The 20304-nt window shown below is 48.6% G+C and overlaps 1 protein-coding gene across 1 annotated transcript in view; it reads left to right on the plus strand.

Annotated features, from left to right (window-relative positions):
* Window positions 1–20304, plus strand: part of Acacb (acetyl-CoA carboxylase beta) — a 140975-nt gene that overhangs the window by 69401 nt on the left and 51270 nt on the right. Inside the window, exons 21-28 of the mRNA XM_045132566.1 lie at window positions 2641–2741; window positions 6756–6844; window positions 6948–7072; window positions 11292–11405; window positions 11495–11608; window positions 12132–12221; window positions 15872–15990; window positions 19005–19142. Of these exons, the coding sequence (XP_044988501.1) occupies window positions 2641–2741; window positions 6756–6844; window positions 6948–7072; window positions 11292–11405; window positions 11495–11608; window positions 12132–12221; window positions 15872–15990; window positions 19005–19142 (890 nt within the window). The remainder of the gene's footprint in view (window positions 1–2640; window positions 2742–6755; window positions 6845–6947; window positions 7073–11291; window positions 11406–11494; window positions 11609–12131; window positions 12222–15871; window positions 15991–19004; window positions 19143–20304) is intronic.

Below are 20304 nucleotides of genomic sequence, written 5' to 3' on the forward strand. Positions count from 1 at the left end.
CGCTTTCAATCCCAGCACTCAGGAGACAGAGGTAGGAGGATTGCCATGAGTTCGAGGCCACCCTGAGATGACATAGTGATTTCCAGGTCAGCCTGAGCTACAGTGAGACCCTACCTTGAAAAAAAAAAAGTTGTTCTTATTGGTGTTTATTTTTATTTTTATTTATTTACATGAGAGAGAGAGAGAGAGGAGTATGGGTGTGCCAGGGCCTCTTGCCACTGCAAATAAACTCCAGACACATGTGCCTCATTGTGTATCTGGCTTAATGTGGGTACTAGGGAACTGAACCCTGGCCAACAGGTTTGCAAGAGAGTACCTTTAACCGCTGAGCCACCTCACCAGCCCTGTTGTTGGTTTTATTTACTTATTTGATGGGGAGAGGGGAGGGAGAAAATGGGTATGCCAGGACCTCCAGCCATTGCAAGCAGACTCCAGATGCATGTTGCATCTTTGCATCTGGCTTACATGCATATTGGGGAATCGAACCTGGGTCCTCAGGCTTTGTAGGTAAACACCTTAACTGCTAAGTGTTGTTGTTGGTTTTTGAGACAGGGTCTCATGTATCCCAGGATGGCTTCGAAATTACTGTGTAGCTGAGAATAACCTTGAATTTAAGAACCTCCTCTCTTTACCTCCTGAAGGCTACTCCATCACACCTGGTTTGTGTGGTGCTAGGGTTTGAACCCACAATGTCAGGCATGCTAGGAAAACACTCTACCAACTGAGGTACATACTGGCCCCTTCTAAAAAGAATTGAAACCACTTCATGTAGTATAAAATGGTTCTATTAACTCTACCTCGGCCTGTATGGGTACTTTTGGAACATTTGTGTTTGTTTGTTTGTTTTTTGAGGTAGGGTTTCACTCTAGTCCAGGCTGACCTGGTCTCTGGGTGGCCTTGAACTGCCTGCCAAGTGCTGGGATTAAAGGCATGCGCCGCCACACCCGGTGCGACTTTCAGAACATTTGGAAAGTCATGTGCATTTAGAAGGGCCCCTCTGCCCCCCTATACCATTCCCCACTCATGCGTTAGTCATTTGGGAGATCATAGAAAGTCTGGTCATTTTCAGAGGCCAGCCACTCTGGAGGTTGGGTGTTATTTTTGAGTCTGTGTAACCCAGGCTAGCCTCAAACTCATGATCCTCCTGCCTCAGCCTTCAGACTACAGGGATAACAGGTCTGTCCCATCATGTCTGACTTAAAGGTTGGCTTTGGAGGGTATTTTTTCCCCCATGCTGAGTCTTATGCATGCTAGGCAAGCGCTCTACTGCCGAGCTATATTTCCAGCCCTGAAGATTTGGGGGGAGGGTGTTCAGCCATGAAAGGGAGCGAGATGCTGTTTCGTGTTACCACACTGATGCAGCCAGTCAAAAGACCAGATGTTGTTAGGAGTCCATTGACATGCAGTATCTGGAAGAGGCAAGTCAGTGTGGAAAGGAAATCCACTCATGGCTGCCAGGGGTTTGCAGGGACCGAGGGGGCGGGGGGTGGGGTGGGGGGCTGAGGAGTTGAGGGTATGAGGTTTCTTTGTAAGGTATGAAGATGCTCCAGAGTAAAGAGTGGTGACTGTCCCATCTCAGAGGAGGTGCTGGCATAGAATGACATCAAGTGGTTGTCCCACAACTCTAGAGGGGCCTGGAGAGAGAGACAGAGAAGGAGAGGGAGAGAGAGGGGGAGGGAGGGAGGGAGAAATTCATTTGGAACATTCAGGACTTTGTCATTGATTCAGGGCATATATATTTTTTCTTTCAAAGTACCCTTGTTACCAAAAGCAACGTACAATGACATTAAGTGTAGTTCTAAAGACAGGACCCTGGGCTGGAGGGATGGCTTAGAGGTTAAGGCGTTTGTCTGCAAAGCCAAAGGACCCGAGTTCGATTCCCCAGGACCAACGTTAGCAAATGCACAAGGGGGCGCACGTGTCTGGAGTTCGTTTGCAGCGGCTGGAGGCCCTGGAGCGCCCATTCTCTCTGTCTCTCTTTCTCTGCCAAATAAATAAATAGAAATAAATATATTTTTAAAATAAAAGACAGGACCTTTCCTATCCTGCACCAGCACTTTTAAACTTTTTATTTCTTTTTATTTCTTTTGCTTATTTTTATTTATTTATTTGACAGCAACAGACAGAGAGAGAAAGAGGCAGAGAGAAAGAGAGAGAGAGAAAGAGAGAGAGAATGGGCACACCAGGGCTTCCAGCCACTGCAAACGAACTCCAGACGCGTGCTCCCCCTTGTGCATCTGGCTAACGTGGGTCCTGGGGAACCGAGCCTCGAACCGGGTCCTTAGGCTTCACAGGCAAGCACTTAACCACTAAGCCATCTCTCTAGCCCTGCACCAGCACTTTTGTGGAACACTCCCTCCTCCCCGCTTCCTGTCTGTGGGGAGCTCTCATTTCCTGTGTGCACGTCTTTCTGTGACTGCCATCACTCCGAGCTCTTAGATTCCCCCCAGCAGGACACTGAAGGGATGAACGGGGCCGTGTCTGGGTGGCCAGATGGCTCGGGGCTGGGGATTTTGGTCTTTGAATGCACCCTGGCTGGGACCTTCCTGGGAGCCTGTGGCAGGCCCCTCAGCTGACTGCTGGGTGGTGGCTGGCTCACGTGGTTGACACTGGGTAGAGCTGTCTTATTTTCTCATGTAGATAGCCACCATCCTGGACTGCCACGCCGCCACCCTGCAGCGCAAGGCTGACCGCGAGGTCTTCTTCATGAACACGCAGAGCATCGTGCAGCTGATCCAGAGGTGAATGGATCCCAGGCCCTCCAGGGGGCGCTGTTGTCACACCGAGTCACCCACTTGTGGAGCATTGGGAGAACAATTTAGGGCCCTCCCTCAATCCCTCTCCCTCTCCCTTTCGCCCTGCCCTGCCCTCCCCTCCCCTCCCCTCCCTTTCTGGAATCATTATAATTTGGTTTGTTTTTATAAAGTGATAACATTTAGTATACATCTATCTATCTATCCACCCATCTATATATCTATCTATCTATCTATCTATCTATCTATCTATCTATCTGCCTGCCTGCCTGCCTGCCTGCCTGCCTACCTACCTACCTACCTAACTACCTACCTACCTACCTACCTGCCTACCTATCTATCTGAGGTAGGGTCTCACTCTAGCCCAGGCTGATCTAGAATTCACTATGTAGTCACAAGATGGCCTTGAACTTATGACGATCCTTCTACCTCTGCCTCCTGAGTGCTGGGATTAGAGGTGTGCTCCACCACGCCCAGCTAATTTTTTTTGTTATTTTTTTTGTTGTTCTTTTTTTTTTTTGTTTTTCGAGGTAAGGGCTCACTCTGGCTCAGGCTGGCCTGGAATTCACTATGGAGTCTCAGGGTGGCCTCAAACTCACAGTGATCCTCCTACCTCTGCCTCTCGAGTGCTGGGATTAAAGTTGTGCGCCACCATGCCTGGCTTCACTTAGCCAATATTGACATGTATGTTAGAGTTGTAACTTGGATTTAGCTTCTCTTAGGACACATTGGGATGAGATGGTTTTATGTATGATGAAAGACTACATAAGTCATTATTCTTGGGGTTTGGGGGGGTCATTACAAGGGCAATTGATGACTAATTGCCTTGTGGCTATGGAGCAGGGGCTAGCCTGCTGCAGAGCTTGTCTCATGTTAAAAAGATTTTTTGCCGTGTGTGTGTGTGTGTGTGTGTGTGTGTGTGTGTGTGTGTGTGAAGAACCCGCCTAGCAAGAAAGCATGGCTTATAAGAACAGAACGGTTCTCAGATTTGAACCAGTTAGCTCAGTATATGTTCCCATGTGCTGGAAGCTGCGGGGTGCAGAGCATGCGGGGCTGTGGAAACCTGTGGAGTTTCAAGGAGTTCCTGACTCATGGGGACATTAGCCACACAGCTGAGGAAGGTTTGTAGTCAAGGGCTTCCAGGGGAGTCCTTTCCCTGAACACATGGAGTGCTACCCTCACATCCATCTTTAGGGCTCCAGAGAAAGAGCTGGAAGGAAGGAACATGTATACGACACTTTATTTCTGTGTTGAACTTCAACATCAGAGGTCTGCCCTGCTTCTACGTAGGATGATGATGACTTTCGAGGTAGGGTCTTGCTCTAGCCCAGGCTGATCTGGAATGCACTATGTAGTCTCAAACTCAAGACAGCCTTCCTACCTCTGCTTCCTGAATGCTGGGGTTAAAGGTGAGCGCCACCGCGCCCGGCGGGTTTTCAGATTTGGTTCCATAGTGACTTTAGCTGTCTTTTGTTGTTACTCGGGGATGCTGAGGTGAAGCGGGTTTCTGCTCCCTTCTTAGACTGGACCCTGCTGGGGATGTTGCTCAGCGGTACAGCGTTGGCTAGCATACATGGCACCCCACGTACAATCCCAGTATGACAAGGAAGAGAGGAAGGAAGGAAACAAAAAAAAAAAAAAAATGAAAGAAACCCTGTTCCCTGTGTTCAGAGATATACCATAGAAGAGGGAATGGATTTTGGAAAACCCACACTAAACTTTTTTTTTCTTTTTAAAAAATATTTATTTTATTTTATTTATGTATTATCTATTTATTTATTTGAGAGAGAGAGAGAGAGAGAGAGAATAGGCACGCCAGGGCCCCTAGCCACTGCAAAAGAACTATCTGGCTTATGTGGGTCCTGGGGAATCAAACCGAGGTCCTTTGGCTTTGCAGGCAGATGTCTTAACTGCTAAGTCATCTCTTTGACCTCTTTCTTTCATCATCATCATCATCATCATCATCTCTTTTTTTTTCAAGGTAGGGTCTCACTATAGCCCAGGCTGACCTAGAATTCACTATGTAGTCTTAGGGTGGCCTTGAACTCATGGCAATCCCTCCTACCTCTGCCTCCTGAGTGCTGGGATTAAAGGCATGTGCCATCACACCTGTCTTCCCTTTCTCTCTCCCCCCTCTCTCTTTCTTTCTATCTTTCTCTTTCTCTCTCTCACCTTCTCCTTCCTCCCTCTTCTTTCTTTTTTGTTTTATTTATTTTAATTTTTTTCTTATTACTTTTTTTGTTTGTTTTTTTGAGGTAGGGTCTCACACTAGTCCAGGCTGACCTGGAATTCACTATGTAGTCTCAGGGTGGCCTTGAAGTCATGGTGATCCTCCTACCTCTGCCTCCCGAGTGCTGGGATTAAAGGCACGAGCCACCACGCCTGGCCTACTTTTTTTTTTTTTTTTTTTTTAATGACAACTCACATTAAACTTTTGTTTCAGGGGCTGGAGAGATGGCTCAGTGATTAAGGCGCTTGCCTGCAAGGCCTAATGACCTGGGTTCGATGCACAAAGTGGTGCATGCATCTGGAGTTTGTTTGTAGCAGTCAGAGGTCCTGAGTGTCCATTATCTCACTCCCTGGCTTGCAAATAAATAAATAAATAAATTACACACACACACACACACACACACACACACACACACACACACACACATTAAAAACAGTGTTTCAGAAAGGAAGTGAAAATAACCCATTAGCTTGGGGTGGTGATGCATGCCTTTAATCCTAGCACTCGGGACGCAGAGGTAGGAGGGCCACTGTGAATTCGAGGCCAGCCTGAGACTACATAGTGAATTCCAGGTCAGCCTGGGCTACAGCAAAACCCTACCTGGAAAAGACTAAAAAGAAAAAAACATTAAAAGTCACACATAAAAATTACATATTTGGCAAATGTCTTTCAAATTTGTCTTTAGAAAACATCTGTATAGGTTGCCTAGATAAATGGGCATTCTTATCTTCTGGTTGGAATCTGCAAACACTGGCTTTCTTCTTTTAGTGTGTTAACTCTAAAACTTAACTTTTAGTGTCCTTCCCTGTGGAGCTGGGCAAGTGGGGTGTCTAGAGACTTAATTTTGGGTACCAGCTCAATTTGGCCTCTGGTTTGAGGGGCTCTCACTCACCTTTCTCTCCTATTCTTTCTCCTCTTCCTCCCTTTCTCCATTTAAAAAAAATTATTTTTTATTTTTTATTTTTTGAGGCAAGCCCAATAGACTGTCCTTTATTTATTTATTTATTTTAATTTATTTATTTGAGAGCGACAGACAAAGAGAGAAAGACAGATAGAGGGAGAGAGAGAGAATGGGCGCGCCCGGGCCTCCAGCCTCTGCAAATGAACTCCAGACGCGTGCGCCCCCTTGTGCATCTGGCTAACGGGGGACCTGGGGAACTGAGCCTCGAACCGGGGTCCTTAGGCTTCACAGGCAAGTGCTTAACCGCTAAGCCATCTCTCCAGCCCTGTCCTTTATTTTTTATGTGTGAGAGAGGGAGAGAGTGAGAGAGAGAGTGTGTATGTGAGAGAGAATTGGCACACCAGGGCCTCCAGCCACTGCAATCAAACTCCAGATATGTGCACACCCTTGTACGCATGTGCAACCTTGCTCGCTTGTGTCACCTTGTGCGTCTGGCTTACATGCAACCTGGAGCGTTGAACATGAGTCCTTAGGCTTTGCAGGCAAACACCTTAACTGCTAAGCCATCTCTCTAGCCCCCTTTCTGCATTTTATGATGAGGCTATAACTCACGACCTTGCACACACTAGGCCAGTGTGCTCCCATTAAGTTGCATCTCCAGCCCTTGGTTTGCTAAGACAGCGTTTTACTATGTAGTATAGACTGGCCTTGAACTCATAGTCTTTGGGAGGAATGGTGGAATTACAGGCATGTGCCACCGTGTCCAGGCTGCCTTCTTTTTAGTGTCATAAAAGCCCCTAGCTAAGACATCTAGATACTCCAGGAGGTGGGGGGGGGGTCACATTAACACTGCCGCTTTCTGTTCTCCCAGGTACCGCAGTGGGGCCCGGGGCTACATGAAAACCGTGGTGCTGGACCTCCTGCGGAGCTACCTGCGTGTGGAGCACCATTTCCAACAAGGCAAGATGCACGGCGATGCCCGGGCGTCACCAAGGACGAGTTGGGAGTGGGGCGGGGCGGGAATGGGACCTCACCCTGCTGGCTCTCTCATCTTCCCCTGTAGCTCACTATGACAAGTGCGTGATAAACCTCAGGGAGCAGTTCAAGCCAGACATGACCCTGGTGCTGGACTGCATCTTCTCACACGCGCAGGTGGCCAAGAAGAACCAGCTGGTGATCCTGCTGATTGTAAGGGGGCTGGGGCTCCACCCCAGCGGGGGTGGGCAGGGCTCCCAAACCTCTTCGTTTTTCTTCTTTAACTTTTTTTTTAATTTAAAATTTAATTTGAGAGAGAGAGAGAGAGAGAGAGAGAGGGAGAGAAACAAACAACAGGGAGAGGGAGAGAGAGAGAGAATTGGCACACCAGGGCCTCAGCCACTGGAGTCGAACTCCAGATGCTTGCGCCACCTAGTGGGCATGTTGCCTTGCGCTTGCCTTACCTTTGTGCATCTGGCTTACTTGGGATCTGGAGTCAAACATGGGTCCTTAGGCTACGTAGGCAAGCACCTTAACCGTTAAGCCACCTCTCCAGCCTGTAAATAAAATACTTCTTAAAAATTTTTAAAAAGGGGGCTGAAGAGATGGCTTAGGGGTTAAGGCATTTGCCTACAAAGCCAAAGGATCCCAGCTCCATTCTCCAGGATCCATGCAAGCCAGATACACAAGGGGGAACACATAGCTGGAGTTTATAGTGGCTAGAGGCGCTGGCATTCCCATTCTCCCCCTCTCTCTTTCTCTGTCTCAAATAAATAAAAAATAAATTAAAAAAAGAAAAAATATTTTATTTATTTATTTGAGGTGGGGGAGAGAGAAAGAGGCAGATAGAGAATGGGTGTGCCAGGGCCTCCAGCCATTGCAAATGGACTCCAGAATCATGTGTCACCTTGTGCATCTGGCTTACATGGGTCCTGGGGAATTGAACCTGGGTCCTCTGGTTTTGCAGGCAAGTGCCTAACTGCAAAGTCATCTCTCCAACCCTATCCTTTTTCCTATTAATTAATTAATTAATTAATTAATTTGTGGGTGTGTGTACACATGTGCACATGCATACCAGGGTCTCTTGCCAGTACAAGCAAACACCAGACATTTGCACGTATGCACTACGTTTTGTGTCCAGCTGCACATGGGTGCTTGGAACTTGAACTCAGGCCATCAGATTTGCAAGTAAGCGCTCTTAGCCACTGAGCCATCTCCCTAGTCCCTTCTTGTCTTTAAAAACTAATTTTTTTGCAGTGCTGGAATCAAACCCAAGCACACTAACTACCATTAAGTCATATCCCCAGCCCTGTCTCCAATTATTATTTTTTTTAATTTATTTTTGGGGCTGGAGAGATGGGTTAGTGGTTAAGTGCTTGCCTGTGAAGCCAAGGACCCCGGTTCGAGGCTTTATTCCCCAGGAACCACAGTAGCCAGATGTATAAGGGGGCGTATGCGTCTGGAGTTTGTTTGCAGTGGCTGGAGGCCCTGGAGCGCCCATTCTCTCTCTCTCTCTCTCTCTGCCTTTTTCCCGCTCTGTCTGTCGCTCTCAGATAAATAAATAAAAAAATAAACAAAAAATTTTTAAAAATTGCTTTTTTACTGAGCCGGGCGTGGTGGCGCACGCCTTTAATCCCAGCACTCGGGAGGCAGAGGTAGGAGGATTGCCATGAGTTCAAGGTCACCCTGAGATGACAGAGTTAATTCCAGGTCAGCCTGGACCAGAGTGAGACCCTACCTCGAAAAACCAAAAAAAAAAAAAAAAAAAAAAGAAAAATTGCTTTTTTAGAGAGAGAGAAAAAAGGCAAAGAGAGAAAGAGAGAGAGAGAGGGAGGGGGGGAGGGAGGGAGGGAGGGAGAGAGAGAATGGGTATGCCAGGGCCCCAGCCACTGAAAATGAACTCCAGATGCATGTGCTGCCTTGTGCATCTGCCTTTTGTGAGTACTGGATCCTTAAGCTTTGCAGACAAGTGCCTTAACTTCCAACCCATCTCTCCTGCCCTCCCCAGATGTTTTCTAGAAAGAATAAGAACATCAATCCTTTTGACTTTGCAGGTTTGTCACTGCTTAGGATCAGCTGGTGGGCATGGCTGTATGCTAATAAAACTTTATTTATAACAAGCAGTGACACTCCCAGAGCATCTGCTCTATGCCAGGCTCTCATGGGCTGCTCTACAGGAGACAACATATGAATTCTTTTTGTTTGTTTGAGGCAGGGTCTCTAGCCCAGGCTGAACTGGAACTCACTCTGTAGTCCAGGCTGGCTTCACATTCACAGTGATCCTCCTGCCTCAGCCTCCTGAGTGCTGGGATTGTAGTTACAAGCCACCACAACTGGCTTAAAATATTGTTTTAAAAATATTTATAAATTCATTTGATTTTTTTTTTTTCTTGAGACAGGGTCTTGCTATGTGGCCTAGGGTAAAGTCATGAACTCCTGCGCTAAACTAATCCTTTTGACTTGGCTTCCAAAGAAGGTGGGCCTGCGGGCATTACCCCCATGCCCTACTATGGCTATATTCCTACAGCAACCCTGCGAGATGGGTACTGTTCTCACCTTTGGAAGAGCACAGAGAGGTGGAGCCCCTTGCCTAAAGGCACCCAGCTGGTCAGTGCGGAGTCGGGGTTTGAGCACTCAGTCTGCGTGCAAGAGTACAAGCTGCCAGTCTGGGCTTATTGGGTCCCATTTTGCCTTCTTGGAAAAGCACAGAATTTCTTCCTTCTCATTTCTCTTCCTATGAGTAGTAATAGCAGTCTTTCCCAACTAAAGACCTTTTCCTTAATAATTAGCAATATGGGAGGGGTGGCTGGAGAGATGGCTTAAGTGGTTAAGGCGCTTGCCTGCAAAGCCAAAGGACCCAGGTTCAGTTCTCCAGGACCCATGTAAGCCAGATGCATAAGGTAATGCATGCATCTGCTGTTCATTTGCACTGGCTGGAGGCCCTGATGCACCCAGCCATTCTTGCTCGCTCTCTTTGTTTCTCTCTCTCAAATAAATAAATAAAAAATACTAAAAAATTAGCAGGCTGGAGAGATGGCTTAGCAGTTAAGGCATTTGCCTGCAAAGCCCAAGGACCTCGGTTCAACTTCCCAGGACTCACGTAAGCCAGATACTCAAGGTGTCCTTGTTTATAAAATGGTGGTCATGATAGCAACTCCTCAGAGGTTGGGAGCATCTCAGGGCATGTATGGATGGGGGCTAATTGCTTGCCTGGCACATCATGCTCCTTGGTAATCACTGGATAGGAGCTGGACCAGTTGAGCATTTCCAATCCAAAAAATCCAAATTGCTACAACATCTAAAAGTGTTAGAGCTCTGACCTGATACCAGAAGTGGCTAATGCCACACCTGACTTTGTGTGGTAGATTGCAGTGACGACCTAGTAAAAATACTTTATAAGGGCTGGAGAGATGGCTCAGCAGTTAAGGTGCTGGTCTGCAAAGCCTAAGGACCTGAGTTCAGTTCCCCAGTATCCATGTAAAGCCAGACATACAAAGTGGCGCATGCATCTGGAGTCTGTTTGCAGTAGCTAGAGTCCCTAGTTTGCCCATTCTGTCTGTCTCTCTTCTATTTCTCCTGCTTGCAAGTAAATTTAAAAAAATTTAAATGACATATAAAATGATCTTCAGGATGCATGTATGAAGCAAACATGAATGAGTTTCATATTTAGATGTGGGTTCCATTCCCAAGAAATCTCTTTATGCAGATATTACAAGATCCCAAATCAGCTGAAATCTCCAATGGTTCTGGCCTCTCAGATGAGGGACGTGGGCAGGGTTATGTTGTAGTTTATCATGTCAGGTGGGGCAGTATGTTCTGGAGTGGATGAGCAGGTGAATGAATGAATGAATGAATGAATTTGTATTACACATTTTTTTTTCTCCTGACTGTGACCAAATACCTGACAAGAGACAGCTTAAGGGAGGAAGGCTTTACTGAGCTCACAGCTCCTGGGGTTACATTCCATCATGGTGGGGGAGACATGGTAGAAGGAGCCTGAGGCCAAGCTGGTCACATTGCATCCCTAAGTCAGGAAGATGGAACGGGCAGTGGAGCCACACTATAAACCCCAAGGCCCGTACCTCCGCGGTCCACTTCCTCTAGCAAGCCTCCACCTCCTTAAGCTTCCACACCTTTCTCAACCAGGGCCATCAGCTGGGGGCCAAGTATTCAAACCCATGAACCATGGGGGGGGGGGCATGTCACGTTCAAACCACAATAGAGGTGTGTCCACAGTAGAAAAGAGCAAGGGCGAATGAGTGAGTGAGGGAGTGAATGAATGAATGAGGCTTAGCCATGGAAGACAAGGACGAGGATGTGTGGCCGAGGCTGTGCTGTGCAGAGAGCTGAGACCAGACCCTGTGGCTGGCTGAGCGCCGGCCTGTTCCGCTCTGGCGAAGGACAGCCGTTTGGGTTCTCTTCTCTCCCGAAGGATGAGCTGTGTGGTCCAGATCCTGCCCTGTCGGAGGAGCTCACCGCCATCCTTACAGAGCTTACTCAGCTGAGCAAGAGCGAGCATTGCAAGGTGGCCCTCAGGGCCAGGCAGGTTGGTCTCCAGGCACAAGGCCCGTGCATGCACCCCCACTCCCCCCAGCTCCAGGCTTCTTGCCTCAGCTGTCCGTCCCCTCTTTGCAGGTTCTGATCGCCTCCCACCTCCCTTCCTATGAACTGCGGCACAACCAGGTGGAGTCCATCTTCCTCTCGGCCATCGACTTGTACGGCCATGAGGTCTGCCCGGAAAATCTCAAGGTGAGTCCTGTCCTTCCTCCAGCGTCTGCTGGGCATGCACGCAGGTCCAGGTGGGGTCTTCAGGGCCATAGGTTGCTTTTACTTTCAATGAGCGCCCCCCCCCCGGTCTGGTGCCATTTCATGCTGAGTGGCGACGTTTGTCCAGTGTGTGCCTGGGGGGGTCGTTGGCAGGCTCTGGGAGAGGTGGGCATGGAGCTGGGTCCTGAGGGATGGGGTGAGGTTGTCCTGGCAGGTGCAGTTAACACGCACGGGTGATGGGGTGTCTGGGAGTGTGCATCCCTCGGGCCAGGTCCTAGGTTTCCTTTTCCCAGGTTCCCACCGTGGCTGGCTCCTTATGAAATTCCAGGTGCCTCCCCCCAGTCAGCATCTGAAATTGGGGGCTGCCCATGTGCCTTCACTGTCAGACCCAAGGGGGAGTCTGCACCAGGCACCGCAGCTGTCACAGTAACAACATGGCCAGCTTGCGCACTGCTCCCCATGGTTCAAACTCGCTCACCTGTTTCCTCTTCCCGTTTTTCCATAGAAACTGATCCTTTCAGAAACGACCATATTTGATGTGCTGCCCACTTTCTTCTACCACGCTAACAAAGTCGTCTGCATGGCATCCCTGGAGGTAAGTGGGTGGCACCTAGGAGGGCAACAGTGCTGAGCCAGCCAACTCTGGTGTTCGCCATCCTCCCCAGCCACACACCTGCCTGACCCTGGTCCACACACCTCTCAAACATGATCTTCTTATTTTTTTAAAATTTTTTTTGTTCACTTTTATTTATTTGAGAGCGACAGACAGAGAGAGAAAAGAGGGGGAGAGAGAGAAAAAGAGAGAGAGAGAGAGAAAGAGAGGGAGAGACTGGGTGCGCCAGGGCCTCCAGCCACTGCAAACAAACTCCAGATGCCTTGTGCATCTGGCTAACGTGGGTTCTGGGGAATCGAGCCTCCAACTGGGGTCCTTAGGCTTCACAGGCAAGTGCTTAACCACTAAGCCATCTCTCCAGCCCTCTTTTTTTTTTTAATTGACAACTTCCATAATTGTAAACAATATCCCATGGTAATTCCCTCCCTCCCCCCACTTTCCCCTTTGAAACCCCATTCTCCATCATATCCCCCTTTGCCCGCCCCCCCCCACATCAATCAGTCTCTCTTGTTTTGATGTCATGATTTTTCCCTCTATCATGATGGTCTTGTGTAGGTAGTATCAGGCACTGTGAGGTCATGGATGTCCAGGCCATTTTGTGTCTGGAGGAACACGTTGTAAGGAGTCCTACCCTTCCTGATCTTATTCTTTCCTGGGGAGGGAGCATTACAAATACCCCTGTGTTACAGCAGATTGAATTGAAGCTCAGAGAGGTGAAGTGATTTTGCTCAAGGTCACACAGCCAGGAAGGGGAAGAATCGGGGGTCAACGATTGACAACTCCGGAGTGCGGGCTGTGGTTATCATAGCTGAGGTTTATTACAGAGAAAGGATTCATGTTTGATCTGTCTTATTGCAAATCCCATGCTGGTAGCCATTGCTTTGCCCCATCTCATCACCGCCTCCTCTGGGCAGGACACAGCAAGATGCCATTCCCCACCCCCTGGCCCCTCACCCAGTGCTGAGTCAGAGGCACTGCGGCCAACCTTATGACTCATGAGCATTCACTATCTTGCTATCTTTGAAAGACTTCTCTCTCTCTCTCTTTCTTTTTTTTGTTTAAGGTAGGGTCTCACTGTAGCTCAGACTGACATGGAATTCACTATGGTAGTCTCAGGGAGGCCTTGAACTCACAGCGATCCTCCTACCTCTGCCTCCCAAGGGCTGGGATTAAAGGCACGTGCCACCACACACAGCTGTATTTTTTTCGTTTTTCGAGATAGGGTCTCACTCTGGTCCAGGCTGACCTGGAATTAACTATGTAGTCTCAGGGTGGCCTCAAACTCATGGTGATCCTCCTACCTCTGCCTCCCAAGGGCTGGGATTAAAGGCGTGCACCACCACGTCCGGCTTTGTTTTGTTTTAATAAGAGAGAAAGAGAGAGAACTGGTGTGCCAAGGCTACCAGCCACTACAATCACACTCCAGACGTGTGTGCCATCTTGTGCACATTTGCGACCTTGTGTGCTTGCATCACCTTGAGCATCTGGCTTATGTGGGATCTGGAGAGTTGAACGTGGGTCTTTGGGATTCACAGGCAAGTGCCTTAACCACTAAGCCATCTCTCCAGCCTTGAAAGACTTTTCTATCTGGAGCAGTGCAAGCTGGATGGAGCTTAGGTGACAAGGTGACCTCCCATGGGCCAGGGCAGAGCAGGGCGTGTCTCCTAGCAACTCAAATGAGAGCTCCTGTTCTCGTCTCCCTGACATCAGGGGCCTATGGGTGTTTAGTCAGTTATTGGAATTCAGGCTGAGCATGTCCTCGTAGGGAACAGCGGGTAGGGTCTCGTGCTGTCAGTGGTTTTCTGCCCTTGGCCGAGTGGCTTTTCCTTACGCTTGACTCTCCAAGCTCAGTGTCTACAGTTTCTTTTAAAAATTTTTTAATTTAATTTAATTTATTTACTTATTTGAGAGCAACAGAGAGAAGGAGGCAGAGAGAGAAATAAAGAGAGAGAGAATGGGCACACCAGGGCCTCCAGCCTCTGCAAACGAACTCCAGACGCGTGCGCCCCCTTGTGCATCTGGCTAACGTAGGACCTGGGGAATCAAGCCTCGAACCGGGGTCCTTAGGCTTCAGAGGCAAGCGCTTAACCGCTAAGCCATCTCTCCAGCCCAGTATCTACAGTTTCTGTGGCCCCCTACTTGCCCAGGTGTCTTTTAGACCCCAGAAGCTCTAAATGCCCGAAACTTTGGATGGGCTTTTGTTGAGACTGTTTTTTTTGGCTTGAGGGTATATGACAGCCATAGGGTCTCTTGGACCTACAGTTTGTTCCTCTGTTCATTTATTTATCTTTGATAGAATCCTGAGGCTGGGAAGATGGCTCAGCAGTTAAATGCAGGCCAGGGTTTGATTCCCAGGGCCTATGTAAAGCCAGATGCACAAAGTGGCGCATGCATGTGGTGTTTGTTACAGTGTCAAAAGGCTCATTCTCTCTCTCTCTGCTCATAAATAAATAAAAAGTATTTTTTTTAAAAGAAAGAATCCTCCTGAGGTCTCAGTCAGAGCTGTTAAATCCTAGTTATCTCTGTGAGAGAATTTTCTAGATTATACTTTCATACATTCCAGGACCTTAATTGGCATCTTTATTGAACATGATTCAACTTTTTCCTTGTGACCTAAGAGATACATTGTAACATACGATCTACATTCGGCCTTTTGGGGCTTGAGAGATGGCTTAGCGGTTAAGGTGCTTGCCTGTAAAGCCTAAGGACCCAGGCTCGATTCTCCAGATTCCATGTAAGTCAGATGCACATAGTGGCACATGCATCTGGAGTTTGTTTGCAGTGGCTAGAGACCCTGCCACGCCTATTCTCACTCACTCTCCCTGTCTCTCTCTCCCTCCCTCTCTCTGTCTCTAATAAATAAATTAATGAAAAAATGGATTAATCCTTTTCAGAATCAGAATTTTGTCCCTATCCTAAGCATGTCAAAGTCCCCAAATACACTCCAGGATTTAATAATTTGCAATTCCGGGGTGCGGGCTGTGATTGTTATCATAGCTGAGGTTTATTACAGAGAAAGGATGGATGGGAGCCAGCAAAGGGGACATACGGGTGACGCTGATGAAGCCCAGCCTAGGCTCCTGAGGGTCCTCTCCTAGGCAGAGTCCCCCAGGGTGCACCTCCTTCCACAGGTAGTGACAGCGGAAGCTCATGAGACTTAGCACCCAGGGTTTTTAGTAGAGACTGGGCCCACAGTCACCCTCTCTTGGCTTGGCATGTAGCAAAAGTCTACACTCAGGGATGGAGAGATATCTCTGTGGTTAAGGCGTTAGCCTGCGAAGTCTAAGGGCCCCAGTTCAATTCCCCAGGACCCACAGAAGCTAGATGCACAAGGGGGTGCATGTGTCTGGAGTTCACTTGCAGTGGCTGGAGGCCCGAGCGCCCATTCTCTCTCTTTTATAATAAATCAATCAACAATTATTTATTAATTAAATAATTAATATTTTTTTAAATAAATTAAAATATATTTTTTAAAAATCACAAGTCCTTTATGGAAAAAGTGAAATACCTTTACCCACGGCCAAGGGAGCCTTCAGAGATCGTTTCCACATCCTGCCAGCCTGCGTTCTCTTGGGGTCGGAGGTCACTCCGGTGCCCTGGGGACGTCCACCGTGCTTTGTCTGCTCCGTCAGGTTTACGTGCGGAGAGCCTACATCGCCTACGAGCTGAACAGCCTGCAGCACCGCGAGCTCTCGGATGGCACCTGTGTGGTGGAGTTCCAGTTCATGCTGCCTTCCTCCCACCCCAACCGGTAGGCAGCGGTGTGCCCTCGCCTCTGCTGTTACTGGAATCTTGTCTCTGGGAGGGCCCAGCGAGCATGTCTTGCTGGAGAGATGTCAGGGGAGACTCCCCTTTTCCCACAGTGCCGTGCTCTCGTCCGTGGAGATGGGGTCCTGGTGTTCTCCTACACCTTCCAGTGTCCCACTTAGGCCTCTTTAAGCTTAATGCATGTAAGCCGGGCGTGGTGGCGCACGCCTTTAACCCCAGCACTCGGGTGGCAGAGGTAGGAGGATCGCCGTGAGTTCGAGGCCACCCTGGGACTCCATAGTGAATTCCAGGTCAGCCTGGGCCAGAGTGATGAATGCAAATGAGAATTTCAAATTCTGCCTGTTTGCCATGCCTGCTGCATTTAAAGTGTTCAGTAGCCACATATGCCTCTTGTCTGTCATATTGGACAAGGGAGTTCTAGAACATTCCATCATCATCCACCTAGTGGACCATGCTAGCCTAGACTGTCGTGAAGGACAAATAAGATGAGGCATCTAGAACATTCGGGACAGCGCCTGGCACATAGGACAGTATGATCCTTGTGACATCCCTGTGACAACAATTACATTAGCGTCCAGTGAGGTGCCATTGGTTGGGCACTGTGTACAGTGTCTCCACATTCTTACTTTCTTTTAAATTTTTAATTAAATTAATTATTATTATTATTATTATTATTATTATTATTATTATTATTTTTTGGTTTCTCTAGTCCAGGCTGACCTGGAATTCACTGTGTAGTCTCAGGCTGGCCTCAAACTCACAGCGATCCTCCTACCTCTGCTTCCCAAGTGCTAGGATTAAAGGCGTGTGCCACCACGCCCAGCCACATTCTTATTTCATTGAGCTCTTTTTAAAAATTATTTTATTTATTTATTTGAGAGAGAGAGAGAGAGGGAGAGAATAGTTGTGCCAGAGCATCCAGCCATTGCAAACGAACTCCATATGCACGTGCCCCCTTGTGCTTCTGGCTTATGTGGGTCCTGGGGAATTGAATCTGGGTTCTTTGGCTTTGCAGGCAAATGCCTTAACTGCTAAGCCATCCCTCCAGCCCTCATTGAGCTCTTGACTACTGTTGGCCAAAAACATGTTCTCACCTTTGTTTTTACAGATGAGAGCCCCCGGGGCCTTGCCATAGGCTGAGCTGCTCATTATGTGGAATAGGACCCTGAGCCCACACTGTGGTCTCACCTGAGTTCTTTCCATGGCATTTGAGGGTTCTGGGGATGCTGGGGCAGACCAGGTGTGTGGGCTTGCCTATGAACTCTGGTGTCTGTCATTCAAAGCCATAGTTCAGGGAATCCCCTCTGTGGTCTCACGGGGATGTGGGGCGGGGGGATCTGTGCTCCTGGCTCATGGTCTCCCTTCAACCCATCTTATGTAAGAAACCAGAGTCCCGTTCTGGTCAGGCAGTGTGTCTTGCCTTCTGTGCTTCCCTGGGATGCAGTTCCTTCAACTCTTCCTGGTTCCTTTGTTTGGGACTCTTGTAGGGTTTCTCAGGGGCCTATGTACGGCTGGAATGCTGTCGTCATGATTTGGGCTTCCACTGGTCACATCATGTGTCTATAAGGATGAGATCATGTGTGTCTACAGGGATCAGATATTGTGTGTTTATAAGGATCAGATCATAGGTGTCTGCAGGATTATGGCATTTCATCCCAAAGTCTTTTATGGTTTCTAGCCTGGACCAGTCTTGAGGGTGGTGGTGATGGTGGTGGTGATGGAGATGATGTCAGTGGTATAATGTTGTGATGGTGGTGGTGGTAGGGATGGATTTTGTATGGCATTTTTGAAATTGTCTGCCCCAGAGAAGTGGAAGCTACCCTTATGGATTTGGGGGTCATGACCTGTGTCATAACAAGGACCTTCATGTATATTAGGTTGTTGCTGGTTAGCCAGTATGAGTACTGGGTCCTCTTTTGACCCAGAGAGACACTGAGGACCCTAACCAAGAGGGAGTCCCCAACCAAGGTCTAAGGTCCTTGCTGTTGCCATGGGATGGTAATATTCACAGCTTATTCAGGACTTGGGACTAATGATACATCCCAGCCTGCTGAGGCCTCTGGAAAGGGCCAGGAGGAGGGAGGTGTGCTCCTCAGTAGGTTGATAGCTGTGTCTGTAGGGCCAGACGCATGGTCATTTGGGTCACCGAGGCCTGAGGGGAGGCTGCACCTTGGACCTGACTTGTCATTCACTCTGGGGAGGGGCTGTAGGCATTACTAAGAAGGAGCTGGATTTGCCACCTCATTGTTGCTGTGTGCGACACTGGCCACCGAATCTTCCCATGTTGGCTTTTCTACATGCTGTGGACTTCTCTGCCCAGCACCTGATTCCCAAGCTCTCAGATGATCCTACTGGTTTTTATTGGTTTCGTTTCTGGGAGCAGTGGCCATAGGAACTCAAGTAGGCCACTGACCTTGTCCAAGAGAGGTTTAATGGAGGGGCAGAGCCAAGGAGAGTAAAAGTCTAGCCCTGCCGGGCGTGGTGGCACACACCTTTAGTCCCAGCACTCGGGAGGCAGAGGTAGGAGGATTGCCATGAGTTCGAGGCCACCCTGGGACTACATAGTGAATTCCAGGTCAGCTTGGACCAGAGTGAGACCCTACATTGAAAAAACAACAACAACAAAATCTAGCCTCCTCACCAGTCACCCGGAGCTGGGCTGCATTATGGGAAACTGAGGTTGGAAGCATTGATTCTCTCTGTGGCTACGCTCGGCAATTTGGAGTTGCTGCAGAACTGCATTGGGACCAGGCTTGTTTGCCTCCATGCACACATCATCCATGCTCTTCCTGAGTTCCTACTATACGCCAGATGTGACCCCTCTGCTCGTGACCCTCAAACCTCAGTCTCCTCTTACAGCTCCCACTTTTAGAGCCCCCCCGCCCCAGGAGGGCTCTAATCCTGGTCTGGCTTCCAGAAGCATCCTGTGTAGGAATGGCTCTCAGAGAAGAGACTGTGAAACAGCTGTTTCCATCTCCCCTTGCTCTCACCCCGCAGGATGGCTGTGCCCATCAGTGTCACCAACCCCGACCTGCTGAGGCACAGCACGGAGCTCTTCATGGACAGTGGCTTCTCTCCGATGAGCCAGCGGATGGGGGCCATGGTCGCCTTCAGGAGATTTGAGGATTTCACCAGGTATGCTGCGGCCAGCCGCCTGACTACCTGGAGCCCGCAGGGTGCACGACCTTCCCCGACCCCCACCCATTCATTGCCTGATGCGTGGATCAGCGGCGAGCCAGGCACGAGACCCAGCAGTTCACGACACTAGGGTTCTTGGGGGACTGTTGGGGACAGGTTGGTCAGTGAGTCGTGCGGGGTTTTTTTCAGATCCATTGCAGCTGGACCTGAACCAGAAGTTCCAGCTTGTGGTTACCCAGTAGGGTGAATGTGAGAAATAGTATTAGGCTACACATTTCAGACAACTGAAAGAAAAGATGGGCTGGGCGTGGTGGCGCACGCCTTTAATCCCAGCACTCGTGAGGCAGAGGTAGGAGGATCACTGTGAGTTCAAGGACAGCCTGAGACAACATAGTGAATTCCAGGTCAGCCTGAGTTTGAGTGAGACCCTGCCTCGAAAAACCAAAAAAAAAAAAAAAAAAAAAAAAAGAGAGAAGAAAATAAAATATGGGGCAAATTTTCACCAGAAGCAACGATGTATGTTTGAGGAGGTAGATGTTTAATTTGATTTCGGCATGACACAACGTATGCATGTATTGAGACCTTACTTGGTACCTCATAAATGTGCATAATATGTTGTTGATTTTTGTGAGTAGCCTAGGCTGGCTTCTAACTTACTATGTAGTCCAAGCTGGCTTTGAGCTAGCGTCCCCTCCTGCTTCAGCTTGTCAAGGGCTGTGACTACAGTTACGTGTCCGCCCGCCGGGGAAACTTTTCACGTATTGCTGTGTCAGTTTCAAAACAAGTTAAAAGCGCCGGGCACTGTGGTGCGTGCCTCTAGTTCCAGCACTCAGGTGGCAGAGGTAGGAGGATCACTGTGAGTTCAAGGCCAGCCTGGAATTACTGGGTGAGATCCAGGTCAGTCTGGGCTAGAGTGAGACCCCATCTTGAAAAAACAATTTTTTTTTTTTAAAGCTAAGACATCACTGGGAATGAAGCTCATTGGTAGAGCACTTGCCTAGCATGTACAAGACCCTAGGTTCTATCCCAGCGACACACATGCACGCACACACACATACACAAAATGAGTAAGTAAATACATACAAACACATACGATACATACGTATATATATACATGAAATAACAGACTCGTGATGGCACGTGGTCACGCTATGAACCT

The sequence above is a fragment of the Jaculus jaculus genome, chromosome 13 (assembly GCF_020740685.1).
Source record: "Jaculus jaculus isolate mJacJac1 chromosome 13, mJacJac1.mat.Y.cur, whole genome shotgun sequence".
Lineage (NCBI taxonomy): Eukaryota > Metazoa > Chordata > Mammalia > Rodentia > Dipodidae > Jaculus > Jaculus jaculus.